Here is a 19191-nt window from a genome sequence, read left to right on the forward strand (position 1 = left end):
GGAATTATAATAATGCTATTATGGAGGTCATTATATTAAACATGCATGTGTTGGCAATCATGTGGCCGGCAGCCAGACTAATAATCCCATTCCTTATCCTTACAGATAGCTGGCAGGATGAAGATGATGATGAGGAGGACTATGAAAGGCCAGATTCTGTAGATGGTAAGTAAGTTATATGTGAATTTTAGATTGGTGTAACGCATTAGGTGCATACATAGACGTGCACACAGGGTGTGTCGGGTGTGCCTAATCACCCAGTGCGGCGCAGATTCCCCCTGCTGCTCAGGGGGTGAAAGAACAGGAAGCGGCCCAGCACAGATCACTTCCCATTCATTCACTGTTTAGTTAAGCTGAGGCTGCAGAGAAAGGGGCTGGGGAATCTCTGTCCACAGTCCCTTTATTTTTTCTGAAAGTGAGACATCATGGGTCTATTTAGACCCCTGATATTTGACCAAAGCCCCCCAACTGGGCTCCTAAAAACTGTAAAAAATAATAAAAAATAAAATACAAAAAAATTAAAAATAAATACTGACACCATCCACTGCCCTACTGAGACCAATCTACATATATGAGCACACATATGTGTGTTTGAGATTAGGGGTGCTGTGCACTCCTGGAGGGGGAGGGAGGTTCAAGATGATAAAAGAAATGCCCTTAATTTTTGATGAACAATGGATCTCTAAGGGCACAACATGTCAAGTAGCTTAACCACTTAAAGACCACCTAGCGCATATATACTGTGGAAAGGCGGCTCTATTATGCAAAATGACGTACCTGCACGCCCATTGGACAAAGGGGGAGCCAATCAGTGGGTCCAGTGGACCCAATGTCCGCCGGCCACCCACGATCATTACCCAGAGAGGCAGAACGGTGATCTGCTTATGTAAGCAAGGCAGATCGCTGTTCTGACAGGGGAGGACACAGATATTATGTTCCTGCTAAGCAGGAACACGGATCTATTTGTTCCCCCCGTCAGTCCATCCCCCACACAGTTGTCAAGCACCTCCTAGGGACACACTCAGGTTATCTCTTTGATCGCCCCTGATGTTAACCTTTTCCCTGCCAAAGTCATTAGTACAGTAAAAGTGCATATTTTTAGCACTGATCACTGTAATAATGTCACTGGTCCTCAAAAAAGTGTCAAAAGTGTAATTTAAGTGTCAGATTTGTCCGCCGCAATGTTGCAGTCCTGCTAAAAATCGCTGATCACCGCCAATAGTAATACAAAATAAAAATGCCATTAAAAAAAATACCTTAGTTTGTAGCCCCCCCCCCCCCCCAAAAAAAAAAAAGATTATGGTAGCTCAGTAAATTTTGATCATAAGGCTCCAGTCATACTTGTGTGACTGGACACTTAGGGGTTGATTTAGTAAAGGCAAATAGACTGTGCACTTTGTAAAGTGCAGTTGCCCCAGAGCTTAGTAAATTAGGTAATATTTAAACTTTACAAAGAACACCCAATCACGTGCAAGGAGAAAAAAAAAACACAGCATTTTTGCCTGCACATGATTTTATGATGGAAGTCAGCAGAGCTTCCCCTTATTAACTAAGCTCTGGAACAACTCCAATTGCAGATCACAACAGTTTTTTTAAAAGTGCACAGTCTATTTCCCTTCAGTAAATCAACCCCATAAAGTCACATGACAAGTTAAAACCCATGTATTTCAATGGCAGCTATTCAAATCTATTCAATTTAAAATTGCAGCGACTTTAAAAAGCTTCCTCCACTGCTTTGATGTGACTTTCATGCAACTTGAGTGCCATAGACTGAAATTTAAGCTCTCTAAAGTTGGATGAAAGTCGCATGCCACAGTTCTGCAGAAGTCAAAGTCAACAACCAACATTGCATCCAAGTCGCACCCATCCAAAGTTGCATCAAAGTTGCAATGTAAATTTTCTATGGAAATCACACAGCCTTGGACTTGTACAAGTAGGAATGGAGCCTAAGAAAATAAATGTATGTCTTGCAGTAACACATAAAGAGGGATATTTACTAATATATGATAAACACAGAATCTGGTGCAGCTGTCTGTAACCAATCAGCTTCTAACTTGTTCAGTTAAAGTGATATTAAAGTCTTGCTTTTTTGTTTGTTTTTTAAATAACAAACATGTTATACTTACCTGCTCTATGTAGTGTTTTTTCACAGAGCAGCCCAGATCCTCCTCTTCTCGGGTCCCTCGCAGTACTCCTGATCCCTCCTTCCTGCCAAGTGCCCCTACAGCGAGCAGCTTGCTATGGGGGCACACGAGCCGCTGCTCTGTGTGTCCGTTCAGACACAGAGCTGTGGCTCGGCCCTGGCCCCTCTCTCTCCTCATTGGCTGACTGACTTTGATTGACAGCAACTGGAGCAAATGGCTCTCGTGCAACATCACTGGATGGAGATGGGGCTCAGGTAAGTATTAGGGGGCCGAGGGAGGCTGCTGCACAGACGTTTTTTTTTTTATCTTAATATATAGAATGGTTTCTATGCACAGCTACACCAGATTCTATGTGCACCAGTTTTAGGAAATCTCTACAAAGACTTGAAAATTGTTTTATTAAAATGTGTTCTTCTGAATTGTAACCACTAATACTCCAAGTTTTTCCATTTCAAAAGTGAGATATTTTTTAAAACATGTTACTTATAGAAATGATTCCAGTGGGTTTTAATTTAGTGAAATGTTTTATGTTGTTCAGATGGTGCACCAAGCTATCCACCACCACCAGTTCCAGTTCAAGCAAAGGCTGAAGATCCCCACATAAGACGATCAATATCCAGTATTGCAATGTCAAAACCACTTCCTAGTCTACCGAAAATGGAGATATCTGACTTACATCTGCCACGCCCAAGGAGGGAGTCTGTTGGTCAGAACAAAATTGACATAGATATGAAGCCTCCTCCACCCATCCCTTCTTTTCCACCAGCTCATAAACCTCCTCCTCCTCCACCAATAACAAGCAGTGCAACTGACAGGGGTTATATACCGCCACAACGGCCCAGAAAGCCTTCCTCAGGCTTGCCCATTTCCCCAAACTCAACATTTCAACCTCCGTCTTCCAGGTCGGATCCTCCACCTCCCAGGTCGGATCCTCCACCTCCCAGGTCGGATCCTCCGTCTGCCAGGTTGGATCCTCCACCTCCCAGGTTGGATCCTCCGTCTGCCAGGTTGGATCCTCCACCTCCCAGGTTGGATCCTCTACCTCCCAGGTTGGATCCATCTGTTACTAGCTCCAGAAAAGAACCTCCAAACTGTATAACTACAGATGAAATGCAGAATATTTCTCAAAATTCTATAATGGGAAATAACCTGCTAAAGCAAGAACTGAGCAACATATTTAAAAAGCCTCCTCCACTGGTACCATCAAAGCCTGCTGTACCTGCTATTGAAAAACTACCAAATAAGCCTGGCCATCCAGCACCTCCTGTACCACCAGTAAAACCTTCATACCTGAAGGTAGAAGACAACACTCCTCCAATTGTTCCAAGAAACAAACCAAGAGTAACAATTAATGATGACAAATCCCCTGAGCGCTCAAGCTCTCAGATGAAAAGTGGACCTGCTAAACCACCTCCCGTGGTACCTAGGGTACGCCCACCAAGGGCAGATCATGGATTCTCACAAATGATGTAAGTAATATTATCCAAGATGTTATATGATATGTTACATTTATCTCAGTTACTATTCTAAGCAAAAAGCTAGGCTTAGCACTTAGAATAGGGGTATTAGAAAATCAATACTCTGGGGGAATGGGACTAAGATCTCTGAATAATTAAACCATTTTTAAGAAGAAGCATGGGTTTAAAAAAAAAAAATAATCTGCATACTTACCTCTATGCTGCAGCATCAGTCCCACGTCGGCTGTAAGACTGGATGATCACATGACTGTTGATCGCTCAGAGTGGACAGCAGTGGCTGTCAATCACCGCCCTCCGCTCAGCTTCTTTAGCACTCACTGGAGCACTAGGCCGGGTGAGGGGGATGGGTGCAGCTGTGCTCTGAGAGGTGGAGCCAGCTTCCAATCAGGCAGCAGGGTGGATCCTGAGAATATTGTTGGGATCCTTCCAGAGCCTGGAGTGGCTCTGCTTGGTCAGTTTATAGCGTGTAAAACCCACTATAATCTGATACCGGGTCACAGGAGAAAGTAAATGTACTTCTCTGACCCACAAGAGATGTTTGGCCAAAAAAGCTTTGGCGACACTTCTCATCAAAGGATTGTTTAAATTAATTTAACTCTGCAATATTGACATTGAAATCAAAGAGGAATAAATAACTTTATGCGTCAGATAACATGCAGCTAACATTGTCAATAATTGTACCTCATAAAAGCAACAAAAGCAACAATCTATTATATAAATTCTACAAATATATTAGCTTGTGTATTTGTAATTTGCAGTTTCAATATTTAGATATGATAAAATCATCATGCTTGTATATAAATTGAAACCATTTATTTTGGAACCTATTAGGACTGATGAGGGTGGAGGTGACAGAACCCCCCTAGATGCGTCACCCGGGGAATGTGCCCCCCTCCTAGTTTCGACCCTGGCTGTGGGTGTCAATATAAAGTTAAAGACACCCAAGAATCGGTTCACAGAAGGCAATGCGAACTGTGAAATCAGATTGCATTTTGGTGCAAATGTGATTTCAGCTATACAACCTGGCTGAATTTGCATTGCACAGATACCGCATGTGATGTGCACAGCAATGCAATGCCAATCACATGCAATGTCTGGCATTGCATAAGTGTGAACCCAGCCTTCAGGGGAATCTTCACTTTACATGGAAATTTCCCTGTAGCTTAGCGAATGAGGCTCTGCTGACTATTATCATCCAATCATGTGCAAGTGAAAATACTGTTATTTGTTACTTGCACGTGTATTAGATATTCTTTGCAAAGTGAATTTTCATCACGTTCAATAAACTAAGGTAAAACCTTCTTTGCAATATGAACAGCCTATATGTCTCTATTAAATGAACCCCATAGAATGTTGCAGCTGCTAAAAAATTCCACAATGCTCAGGATTTTATAAATGTGCACAGAAAGCTAAATACCTGTGATGGAATGTTTAGGCAACAGTATGCCCCCTCATCCCCCTTTATGGAGTCCTCACTCAGTCCAGCACTGTGCCCAACTGTAGCTCTCCCTTCTCCATGCTCTCAGGGGCTTGGCTGAGAGCAGTCGGAGTCATTGGTGCCTGCTGCTGTTAGTCTAATCCAGTGACAAGGGAGCAGGGGACGGGGCTGAGCCATGCTGTCTATGCACACAGGCAGCACAGGTCAAGGTGTGCCCCCCCCTAAGAAGTGGCTTGGCACACCAAGAAGAGGAGGGGTCAGCAGCACCAACAGGGGACCCGGGAAGAGGAGGGAAGTATAAACCTATTTGTTATTTAACCACCGGTGGACCGCCCACCCACAATGTATGGAATTGTGGGTGGGCGGCCCACACAGGCAAAGCGACGCAACCGTAAGTCGCTGCCTGCTTCTAGGCTCAGGGTGTGTGCATGTGTGCCCCCCCCCCCCCCAAAACTTGCTATGATTGTACACAGCGGAAGTTTGTTAGAAAGTCCCGGCCAATGATTCATGGCCAGAACCTGGTGATCAGCGGTGTGCAATCACAGCTCAGAGCCTTGTGTTGACAATGGCTCTGTACAGAGGGAGCGATCTCTTTGTTTCTTATCTCTGCAAATTAGCGATAAGAAACAAAGAAATCTGTAGTAAAAGGCAGCACACATTGTTAGACATACATTTAACCAATGATCGCCCTAGATGTTAACCCTCTCTCATTGTGTTAGATGTGGGATTTTTTTTACCAAAGACATACATTTGGCCAAAATTTATAAACAAATTTTTTTTATTCTTTAATTGAATGTTTTGTAGCAGAAAGTAAAAAAAAAATCGAAAAGTTTGATATTTTTCCATTTATAATCACAAAATTAAAACCCCAGTGGTGATCAAATCCCACCAAAAGAAAGCTCTATTTGTGTGGGAAAAAATGATATCAATTGAATTTGGGCACATTGTTGCATGGCCGTGCAATTACCAGCACAGTGCTAAATAGCAAACAAATGGCCTGGTCATGAAGGGGATAAAATGTTTCGGAGCTCAAGTGGTTAAAAAAAATTGGGTTTACAAACCACTTTAAAGGCAAACTTTTTTTTTTTTAAATAACAAACATGTTATACTTACCTCCAATGTGCAGCTCGTTTTGCACAGAGTGTCCCCTAACCCTTTCTTCTGGGGTCCCTCGGCGGCTGTCTCGGCTCCTACTCGCAAAAGCATTCCACCGTTATGCGAGCGAGCTCGCATGGTGGAAAGCTTTTGCGAGCGCGCTCCCATGATATAGGATGCATTAAGGTGAAAAAACATTTACCTTTACAACCCCTTTAAGTTTATGTAGTATCAACATAAGCATGAGTCCTAGGATGACTCTTGTCACATGAATAGGCAGAGCAATAGCTGAGGGTTCAGGTGAGTTTTCATCATAATGACTTGTTGTCATAGGTGTGCGCAGCATATTGCATTAAGGTGTGCACCCCAAATCTCAAACATACACTACCAATCACTCACGATCTTCATTGAGAAAGGGAAGGGGCTTGTAAATTACATATTTACCAGCCCCTTCCGCCACTCATTCTAAAACATCCCCACAGCAACTGCTGGCGGGAGAGGAGAGGAGGGAAGCTGGAAGCGCTGTGACGGGGGAAAGGGAGGAGCTAGGGCAGTAGGGGGGATTTGTGCTGAACAGGGTGATTAGGGTGTGCCTGGGCACACCTGGCACACCCTGTGCACACGCCTATGCTTGTTGTTATATATCGGCCTTTAGTTGCTAAAACACCTGAAAGTAGAACAATCCTTGTCGCCCATAGTGGTGAGATTGTTGTTCATGCAACCAATGCAGTCTGGAACAGTTTCTTTAGTTGCCCAGAAGGAGCCTACGAGATACTACTTTGGAAAGATGCTGGATGGTTCACAATACAAAAAAAAAGAACTGAAAAGGGTTTGAGACTATAAATAGGTATTGTTCCTAAAATAACGGGGAAGAGAAATTGTTTAATATCTGTGAAAGTTTTACACATATCCTCCCCTGAATCAAAGTTCTAATTACCACTAATTGCTACAGCACAACCACATATCTTAGGGTTATAGCCTTAAACTGTATGCATAGACAACATTTTTGTTTTTTGTTTTTTTAGGGTATAGAAAAGTTTTTGGTGTCCCTTTTGGGATTTCCCTTTACTTACTCTCCTAGAGACATAACAGGCAGTGAGGAGAATTCTCTACTAAGTTAGGGTAGTGCCTCTCATAGACAGTTGTCACTGGAACGGTTATCCTTATCGGAAAAAAAAAGATGTCCCCACTATTCCTTGGGATTGCAGGCCACACCTCATCCCTCCCAACTATTGTCCCCAGATACAACCAGCTGTGAGAAAAGGAAAAAAGTGGCATGAAATTGCCGCGGCACTTTATTGGTGAAACATACATAACAAATAACATCATTAAACATTAATCCTTGATACATTAATCAGGTTACAATATACTTTAAGTTACTTCAGACTTTATTTTGTGGCCCACTTGTCAGAACTTGAGCCATAACCAACATCATAACATTTTCAAGACCCCCCTGACTTCCAGGGTGTCAGCACCACATAAAGTGTGCACGGCGGGCAGGAGCTCTTGATCACGCCGAAAGGCACGCTGACGCTACCGGGGCCCTTATATAGGCTCCGGAATCTGATCCTCGATTCTTGCAGGATCTGATTGGGGGGCATTACCATTTTTAAAGGGGCAGAACCCCTAACTACCCACCACCATACTAGCCTAGGGGAGAGGGGTGGCCAAAATCCCAAGGAAGTGGGCCCAGATGCTCATGCCCACTTTAGCCATTCTTTGTAAAAACTAAAATGTTGGATTTTCCATCCCTTTCTTTCTGTGGAATGATGGTCACCAGGACAAACAGAGAGGCCAAATCTTGCCAGAAGGGATTCAGCAATAAAAACTTTGACAGGGGTTCTAACCATTCCTGTCTCTAACCAAAACCATTTTGGCTGTACATGCATTTTAACTACATAACTTGGGGAGTTCCTTTTTAACAGAATATTTTATGCTGTTTTCCAGGAGGTCACCACCTGATGGTCAGAGCTTTATAGATAAAACAGTGGAATCTCCAGTTCGACCGTCAAGGTTAAAAGATCTGCATGAGGAAAGTGACAGTGATGATGAGTATGAAAAGGTATGCACTATACCATAGCAATAAGGAATACACAACCACTCAATGTGTGTTATAAAACTAGAGGTATTTTTACTTATAGTTCGCCATAGATTTGTATGTCCTGTCTGTAGTAAAGCCACACCACAGGAGCATGATTTGATTACCCTCTTTTAGATAACATGTGCCCCACTGTATGTCTTTATTAAAAAAAAGCCAATATCTACTTTAGTTCAGAGCATCTCCCGGTGTTCACGTGACTCCTTGGCTCTCTACCCCTTTCCTCCTTTCTTCCTCTGGGCTGACATCAGCAGGAGATCTCAGTCCCTCCCACTGTGTCTGTCAGATGGGGAGAGGAGAGCACAGAGGAGTCTCGTGAGTGCCGGGAGACGCTCTGATATAAGGTATAAATCAGCTTTTTCTCTTCCGTTCATAGACGGACACAGCCTTCATTGACATTAGGGTTATGCTTCTTCCTACCAGAAGAATTTAACAGCACTTAAAGTGTTAAAACCTTTCCTTCGTGCCGCTCCTCCCAGGGGGCGTGGCTCCCCCAGGCATAACCCACACCCTGCTCTAGGAGCCTCAGTCTTTTTCTGCCTAATGACAGGAGAGTCAGGCTCTCTCTGGAGTCCTGGACTCTGGAGTTTTTTTCTTGCGATTTTTCTCACTTTTATTATTTTGGTTCCTGCATTTTTGAATCCTGCGATTCTTCTATCAACAGCCGACTGGGTGACAGGCTGGGTCCTCGACCCTTGTAGTCCCCCCAGGTTCGGCCTTCGAGCGTGTGCCGGCCCTTAGCTTAGCTTTGGGACGTCCACGACAGGCCCGTTGCTCCAGGGGCGGCCGGGGAACTTCGGTTCTAGGGCACACATATGACCGGTCTCTATGGCCTTGTCACAGTGTGTCTGGCCAACAGCCATGCCGTTCACGGACGTTGGTTCTGTCTGGGATACCTCCAGCCGGGTAGTCGCTGGACGGGTAAGTAGTGGCCTCTTACTCAGGTAAGTGGTCTGGCTGGAATGTTTCCCTTGGGAGGTCGACTGAAGGTTTTTTCCCTGCTTTCCTCTCTCCCTTATTCCTCTCCCTCCTTCCCTTTTTGGGTGACAGCTGTGAGGGGGGGTTTTTCTCTGGGGCTCATGTCACTGGGCCTGGGTGTAGCAGGGGCTGTGTGTGTGTCACTGCAGGGGGCTGTGGTGTTCACTTCTGGGCCTTTGCAGTGTGCTGTGAGGTGTTTCTGTGTGACAGTTGCTGAAAAAAAAAAGTCACTGTCTTTTTAAATCTGCGTCATTGGTGGCCATTTTGCCGGAGCCTAGCCTTATATAGCCCGGCGGCCATTTCCTTGTAGTCCTATGCTGTTTTTTCAGCATTCGGCGGCCATCTTCATATTTTTGTCTGCCTCGTGTGGCGGCTGTTGGCGCTGCAATCACCTCGGATGTGTCTCAGGGAAAAACAGACACAGCGCTGCACGGCTCTCAGCACACCCTGTCCTTCTCGGACCGCGCTGCACCGGGTGGGGTGGTGAGTACCAGAGGCCCCCATGCTCTCCTTTAGCTGCAGGGAGGTGACCAGTGGGGATTTTTTTGTCCTGCCTTGCAGGGGGGGTGTCTCAGCGCTGGCACTATGGAACCTGAGCCAGGTCTCCCTCTCCACTAGGCCCGAGTTAACCCTTAGCGTCCCTTCCCCTGCCACTTCTGTTTATGTGGCTATCCTGGGTTTTCTTGCCAGGTTTGAAGCAGCAAGTGCCCGGATGGGGGGTAAAAAAGCGCCCCCCCCCTGAGCCTGCTTCTGGGGATGTCTCTGACATGGAATCTGGTTCTGGTATGTCAGAGGCTGCGGACTTGACCCACATGGATGGTGAGGATGTCTGCTGCAGTGTCAGCAAAAATTGTTGGAGCTCTTGTTTTTTTCTGCTGTGGTGAGTGAGACTCTAAAAATTGAGGTTGTGGCGGAGACACCACCATGTCAGTACCTTTTGGATCCACAGACCGGCACGCACTACTGAAGGGTTCCTTGTGTTCCTTATTTGGACAATATTTTATACAAGGAATGGGATGCACCGCAAAAAGTTTGTCAAAAAACTTTGCAGGCGTGCGCCCCCCTTTCGGGTTATGGCGCATTCGACCAGGGCGATCGGGGCCTCTTGGGCTTCCGGCATCTTGCCTCTGTGTTACAGCAGTGTTAGGATGCATCCTGGTCGTCAATCCACGCTGTTTCAAAGTCTTACAAGGTGGATGTGTGTGCATCTTTTGATGCCTTCCTCAGCCGCAGGTGTTACGGGCGGCAGTTTATGGTTGGAGTTTCTCCGTTGAGCAACTCCGGTTTTTGTTTGGGGTGTAACCTGGTTTGCTGTGTTACTTTCCCACCCCTCGAATTTTTTGACACTGCTTGGGGACGTCCCTAATGTCAATGAAGGCTGTGTCCGTCTATGAACGGAAGAGAAAATAGGATTTTTGTACTCACCGTAAAATCTATTTCTCTGAGTTCATAGACGGACACAGCACCCACCCCTCCTTGGTTTGTACTGCTTGTTACGGACTGAGGCTCCTAGAGCAGGGTGTGGGTTATGCCTGGGGGAGCCACGCCCCCTGGGAGGAGCGGCACGAAGGAAAGGTTTTAACACTTTAAGTGCTGTTAAATTCTGCCTAAATCTCCTGGTAGGAAGAAGCATAACCCTAATGTCAATGAAGGCTGTGTCCGTCTATGAACTAAGAGAAATGGATTTTACGGTGAGTACAAAAATCCTATTTTTTTAATAAAGGATATACAGTGGGGCACATTTTGTTATCTTAGAGGGGGGGTCGTAGTGACATAACAAGTGGCTTTACAGCCACTTTAACTTGCCTACAAAATAAATTTCAACCCTAGCTGGATGACAGTAAATTCACCAAAGCACTGTGTATCATAATCCACTTCCTTTTAAATAAAAAAATGTATTACCATCTTTTTACTCTCTAAATGCGTTTTGACCTTGTGGCATTTTTTGAAATGCAAAGATGGAGTTTTCCCATGAGGTCTAAATACAAATTTTAGCTTAGTAGAATTTTTTTTTTTTTAAAGAGATTTGCAGTCTACACAATCCTTTTATCTTGAAATTGTCTCCGGTTCCTGGACACCACATGTGCTGTAAGCAACTATGAATTTGGCAAGCAGAAATAGTCCTCCCACAATGCAAAGCATCATCTCAGGAGTTTATGGAAAATAGCTTGCAATGTGGATCCAAATGATGTAATGACCCATTATTTTTCAGTTCTAGTGACAAAAGGCTACAATTGATAACATGTTACAATAACCAGAGAACAGACCAAATGCTTTTCTTTTCTTTTAAATGTAATATTAATTTATTATTAGTTCAGAAACCAAGCTACAGTAAAACCTTGGTTTGAGAGCGTTTTGCAAGACAAGCAACATTTTTGAATAAAATTTGACTTGATATACAAGCGATGTCTTGATATAAGTATAAAATAGAAGAGAGGCACCTCTAAGGCCGCGTACACACGGTCGTTCCAAACCGATGAGAATGGTCCGACGGGCCATTTCCATCGGTTCACCGCTGAAGTGGTCTGATGTGCGTACACACCAAAAAACGATCGGGTCAGAACGCGGTGACTTCAAACACACGACGTGCTGAATAAAACGAAGTTCAATGCTTCCAAGCATGCGTCGACTTGATTCTGAGCATGCGCGGGTTTTGAACCGATGCTTTCTGTACTAACCATCGGTTTGGACCGATCGGGCAGCGGTCCATCGGTTTGATTTTAAAGTATGTTTTAACATTTTGGACCGAAGGAAAACAGACCGATGGGCTATATACACGGTCGGTTTGGACCGATGAAACTGAACCTTGGTCCATTCTCATCGGTTTTGTCCGACCGTGTGTACGGGGCCTAAGTGTATCAACATGGTTACATTTAATGAAGGTACAACATTTAGAAACATATTGCTACACTTCTCTTTTATACTCTGTAGCTCCTGCTGGATTTTTCTTCTAATCCCCTTCGGGAGGCTGCCATTTGTGGATGGACATTTTATGGTTATACAACCCATCACATTGCTCTAATCTTTTTATATGGACTATAAACTGAAGGACCTATGAATAAGCAGTTGTGGAACCAGTTTCCAGTTGTATATCAAAGCAAATTTCCCCATAATAAATAAGTGATTTGGATTACAAGCATGTTTCTGGAACAAATTATGCTTGCAATCCAAGGTTTTCCTGTATATCGATAGTAAATGCAGGCATCAGTACTAACCAGTTGGATTTTTTTTTAAGGTATCCTTGCCTCCTTCAGTCTTTGTGGATACATGTGAATCTACAGATGTCGAAAGGTAATTTGTGTTTTATTTTAACTTCACTGACCAGATAAAAATACTTTTTAACCCCCTTCACACCTAAGGGTAAAACAAACCGAAATCTCTAAGCACAATTTTGCAATTTTGACATGGGTTAGTAAAACCGTACATATCATCACAACTACTTTATGCATCCAGGTGGGTTATACCCTGTTTTTTTTTTGTTTTTTTTTTTTTTTATTGTTGTCAAAGGAAAACTTGCCCAAAAAAAAAACATTATTATTATTTTTATTTTTTATTAAGCTGTAAGTTTCTTATTACTACAGTATCCTACCACCAAACAATGAACCAAAATACATTTTTCTGCTCCTGGCGATTGCCACAATACCAAATATGTGTATGTTATTTGTGGTTTGTACCCATAGTGCAGCCCAGAAACAATAGTGCATATTTTGCTTTTTTTTTGTCCTACCTAAAACACACTGACACTAACTGACACTGATGCTAATTTAAAAAAATAAAAAATAAATCCTGTCCAAAATATACTGACCCAAACACTAACCCTGACACAGACCTAGATTAAACCTCGATCTAGGTATTTTTCTTTATTTGTTTTACAAACACTTATTTTTTCCTTCTGCAAGGATAGAGAAAGATGCGTTGTATCTTTCCTCTAAATTCACAGAAAAAGGGGGCGAGATTCACAGTGACTGATTACTGTGGTAGCCAATCAGAGGCTACTGCAGACATCCGGTGACCCAGAATCAGGAGATCCGGGTCCCGATCATTAGTACTGGGCTCAGGGCTCTCTGTGAGACCCCGGTCTTTGTGCTGGGAGAGTACAGTGTGGCGCTTCCCCAGCACAAGAGGACAAACACATATATATGCGGCCCCATGGAAAAAGCCCAGTTCCGTGAGGCCGCATATATGTGTTACATTGGAGTGAATGGGTTAAGCAACAATTTAAGATTGTGTTGGGACTAATTTCTGTAAACCTGATAGCTGCCTAGGATAAACAGATACTAATATTACAAAAGACTTTCTATGGCTGGTTGAAAGTCCTAATAATACTTCTGATCAGTGGTGGCCCATCCCCCTAATCCAACTGAGAGAAAATGTATCAACACGCAGAGTGGTGCTGTGGATACATTGAAGTAGTAAATGTGCCACGTCCTAATATAATTGGAAAAAAGAGAATGCAAGGGGCTATTCATGGACTTTAAGGGCACGGTAATGAAATTAAATGTTTCATTACCATGCCCTTAAAGTCCATGAATAGTCCCTTGCATTCAGGGCTGGACTGGGACAAAAATTTGGCCCTGGACTTCATCCAGACTGGCCCACTTTGACAGGTCTCTCCCATGGCGGCTGGACAAATCCTGCACCCCCCCCCGACGACCCAAGCCCCCTCTCCCTCTTCACTATCCACTAGCCGTTCTACTTTATTAGAGTAGAACGGCTGGTACTGGTATTCTTATAGGCAGTACCAGTGGGGAAGCTAGACATTATTTCACCCGGGGCAAGGAATCAGTTCGGTGCTCCCCCTTATGGGACAAGATTAGGAAGTGAGAAACTCCCAGGCCATAGCTGTTGAGTCAGCTGTCTGTCCCCTCCCCCATGCTCCTCTGGTCCTCCCCCTGCTACTCTGTTCCCCCCAGGTAAGCGCTGCGGGGAGGGAGAGGAGGTGAGCGCTGCGGGAAGGGAGACACAGAGGAGCGGAGGGGGGCAGCGGTCCGCTGTCACTGAAGCCGGCCCACTGAGCCATCGGCCCACCGGGAAACTCCCTGTAGTCCCAATGGCCAGTCCATCCCTGCTTGCATTCTCTTATTTCCACCCCCCTAATCCATGTGCCCGGCCCCTAATCTACATGCAAGGTCCTGAGACCTGATTGTCCGGAAGACTTAAGACCCCAATTGGCCAGGAGTCCTAAGACCCCATTGGCCGGCCGGGTGTCCAAAGACCTGATTGGCTGGGAGGAGAAGCAGTGACCACTGCGACACGGAGAAGCCGGAGTTGCGACCTGGATGGGGTAAGTGTGGGCAAGCAAGCAAGCCGGCGACGGTGGGGAGGGGGTTGGTGTGGGGTGGCAGCAGGAGTGACCGGGGTGAGGTAGATGTGTCAGGTTTGTTTGGAGTACCAGCCACCACTGCTTCTGAGAGTTATTAAAAAAACAGGGCAGAAGTTTAAAGAAAACTGTACCATCATCAACGTTCTAAAGATAATTACACACATTAGATACAGTACAATGCTGCAACCCCCGTTTAAGGAGGACCTGGAGTTTCGAATGTATTACTATTCATATCAGCCAAAGTTCACTTCTGCAGCTTCTTTGTAAAGATTTCTGCACAGCAGGCAGAAGAGATAATACTCTTGTCCCCTGTTAGGCTGAAGATAAATAAATGCATTGTTTTTTTTCCCCAGGATGTTCAAAGCTATGGATATCACAGGAAACCCCCTGAATGGACTCTTCTGCATAAGAAATTCTGCAAAGGCCGGAAAGGTATTACTAGTTCTGCATACACAATTTTTACATCTTACCCTTTAGCTTTCGGTTTTATACTGTGTGTATTTTCACAGCAATTTCCTGTTTCCTGATGGCCAAAGAAAATCGTTTGTAAAAACGTCAGGGTCAGCTCACAGTAGGACTACGAGGCGGCAAAGATTCTGAGTTAGCTGACTGGAACAAATTTTTCAATGTTAGTCCCTTAAATCAAGCTTGTCTTCAGTTTCCATGTTATAAGTGACGGTAATCTTCTCTTCTTTCATAGGTTATAGTGGTATGGGATAATCATGATGCAAAGATAAGAAACTACCGAATATTTGAACAGGTTTGTACAGCCTAACTAAAATATATTTGTTTTTTAACCACTTGAGCTCTGGAAGGTTTTACCCCCTTCATGACCAGGAAATGTTTTGCTATTGAGCGTTGTGCTACTTTAACTGGTAATTGCCCCAGTTTGAAGACCACTGCTGTACACAATGGGGCAGATTCACAGAGATCGGCGTATCTCTGTGCGGGCGTAGCGCATCTCATATGCGCTACGCCGACGTAACCTAGAGAGGCAAGTACAGTATTCACAAAGCACATGCTCCCTAAGTTACGGCGGCGTAACGTAATTGGGCCGGCGTAAGCCCGCGTAATTCAAAGTAGGCTGGTAGTGGGCGTGTTGTATTATAATGAATCGTGACCCCATGTAAATGAAGGGGTGTACGAACGGCGCATGCTCAGAATCACGTTAAATTTACGCCCTAAGATACGACGGCTCAATGGCAATGATGTGAACGTAACCGAGGCCCAGCCCCATTTACGTACGACTTACGTAAACGACGTAAAAACATACGCTTGTTCCGACGTCCATACTTTGCATTACCTGCGCCTCATATAGCAGGGGTAACTTTACGCCGGATGTAAGCCTTACGTAAATGGCGTAGCGGGCGCAAGTACGTTCGTGAATCCACGTATCTAGGTAATTTGCATATTTGACGCGTAAATCTATGGAAGTGCCCCTTGCGGCCAGCGGAAATATGCACCCAAGATACGACGGCGTAGGAGACTTCGGTCGTATTTTGGCAAAATTCAGGCGTATCTTGTTCCCTGAAGAGGGCGCATAGATACGACAGTGCATCACAGAACGTACGCCGCGTATCAATAGATACATCGGCGTAAGTCGTCTGTGAGTCTGGCCCAACGAATGTTTACGGCCCTTCAGACTTTAGGGGGGTCAGAGTGTGGTCAAGTTAAAAAAAAATCACATGGTTGCCTGTGTGGCCCATAATGTGTTTAGGCTGGGTTCACACTGTTACGACAAATGCTCTGACTTTGGGATGTGTGCAAATCAATGTTTCCCTATGAGAGCCGTCTTAACTGGTCCGACACAAGTCGTCCGACTTTAAAAATGCTCCCTGTACTACTTTGGTCCGACTTTGATCCTACTTCAGTACATTGATCCGACTTCACTGATATTCAAAGTAGGATCCTTGTCCTAACCATCCGACTTGTGACATCCAACATGATGATTACAGCAGCAGTAAAAGGAATTTATGTCACTCTGGGATTTTTGTTGATTTACTAAAACTGGATAGTGCCAAATCTGGTGCAGCTCTGTATAGGAACCATTTAGCTTCCATTTTTTTTGTAAAGAGTTAATTGAACAAGCAGAACTTAGAAGCTGGCTACCATGCACGGCTGCACCAGATTTTGCACTATTTTTAGTAAATCAACCCCAGTATGTGGGTAGTTTCTTTAGAGTCAGGTTAGCAACATTGTTTTGCTAGGAGAAATAAGTGTATGCCTGTGGAAAGGGACAGAGAGGTAAAGGCAGAGTTTTGTAGTACGGCAGGCAAGGCCAGAAATGTTGGTTGGGAGTTAAGTGCAGCAAAGACACTGGTGTTTTCAGCCCATATAGGAACTTAAGCACTCGCTGTATTTGTAGCAGATCAACAGGATTTTTTCTGTACTTGCAGCATTTTTAAAAGGATTTATGCCAGCTGGCGTGCAATGTGACGGGCGGTGTGGCATGTAGTTTACCTTTTTTTTCTTTATAACGTTATTAAAATGTCACACAATTAAATTTCGTCGTGTAAAAAGGCATTCTGTCCTACCCTTTTAGCACATGCCAATACAGTGTATTGGTGTGAAATGAAGCAATAAGACTTAAAGGGGTTGTGAAGGTTTGTTTTTTTATTTTCTAAACGGGTTTCTTTAACCACTTAAGACCCGGACCTTTAGGCAGCTAAAGGACCCGGCCAGGTTTTGCGATTCGGCACTGTGTCGCTTTAACAGACAATTGCGCGGTCGTGCCACGTGGCTCCCAAACAAAATTGGCGTCCGTTTTTTCTCACAAATAGAGCTTTCTTTTGGTGGTATTTGATCACCTCTGCGGTTTTTATTTTTTGCGCTATAAACAAAAATAGAGCGACAACAAAAATTCAATGTTTATTACTTTTTGCTATAATAAATATCCCCCAAAAATATATAAAACATTTTTTTTCCTCAGTTTAGGCCGATACGTATTCTTCTACCTATTTTTGGTACAAAAAAATCGCAATAAGCGTTTATCGGTTGGTTTGCGCAAGATTTAAAGCATTTACAAAATAGGGGATAGTTTTATTGCATTTTTATTAATTATTTTTATTTTACTCCTAATGGCGGTGATCAGTGATATTTTTTTTTTCATGACTGCGACATTATGGCGGACACTTCAGACAATTTTGACACATTTTTGGGACCATTGTCATTTTCACAGCAAAAACTGCATTTAAATTGCATTGATTATTGTGAAAATGACAATTGCAGTTTGGGAGTTAACCACAAGGGGGCGCTGAAGGGGTTATGTGTGACCTAATATGTGTTTCTAACTGTAGGGGGGTGTGGCTGTAGGTGTGACGTCATCGATTGTGTATCCCTATAAAAGGGATCACACGATCGATGACGGAGCCACAGTGAAGAACGGGGAAGCTGTGTTTACACACAGCTCTCCCCGTTCTTCAGCTCCGGGGACCGATAGCGGGACTCCAGCGGCGATCAGGTCCGTGGGTCCCGGAGCTTCGGACCAGGTCGCGGGTGCACGCCGCGACCCACGGCTGGGCACTAGCACAGGACGTACCTGTAGGTGCATGTACCCAGCCGTGCAATTCTGCCGACGTAAATTTGCAGGAGGCGGTCCTTAAGCGGTTAAGCTAGTGCATTGTTGGTTTCCTTCGATTTCCCTTCTAAATGTTTTTTTTTTATTTGTCTGAATTTCTCACTTCTTGTTTCTCCTCAGTAAACTTGCCCCCATCATCTGGCAGTTAGTCAGCCAGAACAGCTTACTGAGCAGGAACAGGAAGTGAAAAATTCAGACAGACAAAAAAAGAAAAAAAAAAAACATTTTAGAAGGGAAATCGAAGGAAAAGGTAAGTGAACCAACAATGCACTAACTTAAAGGAACCTATATAGAAAATTAAAAAACAAACCTTTACGCCTCGTACACACGATTGGATTTTCCACAGACAAAGCATCAGACTTTTGTCCGAAGGGCATTGGCCAGGAACTTGTCTTGCATACAACTGGCACACAATTGTCGGCCAACAAAGACCAACGTAGTTACGTACTATGTGTTTTTTCAGCTCTTTGGCACCACCCTTTGGGCACCTTCTGCTAATGTTTTGTGTTTGGTGAGCATTGCTTCCAAGCATGCGTGTTTTTTCTTTGGACATTTGTCCAATGCACTTTTGTACACACGATCGAAAAATCCGACAACAGATCGTTGTCCACGGAAAATTTTAAAGCCTGCCATCCAACATTTGTCCGCAGAAAATCCGACAACAATTGTCCGATGGAGCGTACAAACCGTCGGATTTTCAGCCAACAGTCTGTCATCACACAATTCCCGTCGGAAAGTCAGATTGTGTGGCTTAAGGCCCCTTTCACACTGATGGACCGATGGGGTCACCTGTTAGTTTTTCAGGCGGACCCGATTGGACCATCCATAGCCCTCTATAGAGCGGTGGATGTCTGGCGATACCCGCCAGAACTCGATCAGGTCCACTAAAAACAGACGGATGGGGATCCATTTCCCATCCGTCTGGCGGATCAGATCAGATGACAGTCAGATGGAAACGGACAGGCAGTTTGTTTCCATCCGACCGCCCCATGTAGAGGAGTAGGCTGTGTCAGTGTCCGCTCTGCATAGCGGAGTAGACACGGACCTGTCACCCACCTGC

General features: G+C 44.4%; 1 protein-coding gene across 3 annotated transcripts in view; it reads left to right on the forward strand.

The window, feature by feature from the left end:
* SH3BP2 (SH3 domain binding protein 2) overlaps positions 1-19191 on the forward strand; it is a 150263-nt gene that overhangs the window by 129790 nt on the left and 1282 nt on the right. For 2 of the 3 annotated variants that reach the window (XM_040335319.1, XM_040335317.1), the window contains exons 7-12: positions 106-165; positions 2683-3613; positions 8103-8217; positions 12467-12522; positions 14908-14986; positions 15255-15314. In XM_040335319.1, the coding sequence (XP_040191253.1) occupies positions 106-165; positions 2683-3613; positions 8103-8217; positions 12467-12522; positions 14908-14986; positions 15255-15314 (1301 nt within the window). The remainder of the gene's footprint in view (positions 1-105; positions 166-2682; positions 3614-8102; positions 8218-12466; positions 12523-14907; positions 14987-15254; positions 15315-19191) is intronic. The other variant, XM_040335318.1, reaches the window with a different exon arrangement.

This window comes from Rana temporaria, chromosome 1 (assembly GCF_905171775.1).
Source record: "Rana temporaria chromosome 1, aRanTem1.1, whole genome shotgun sequence".
NCBI lineage: Eukaryota > Metazoa > Chordata > Amphibia > Anura > Ranidae > Rana > Rana temporaria.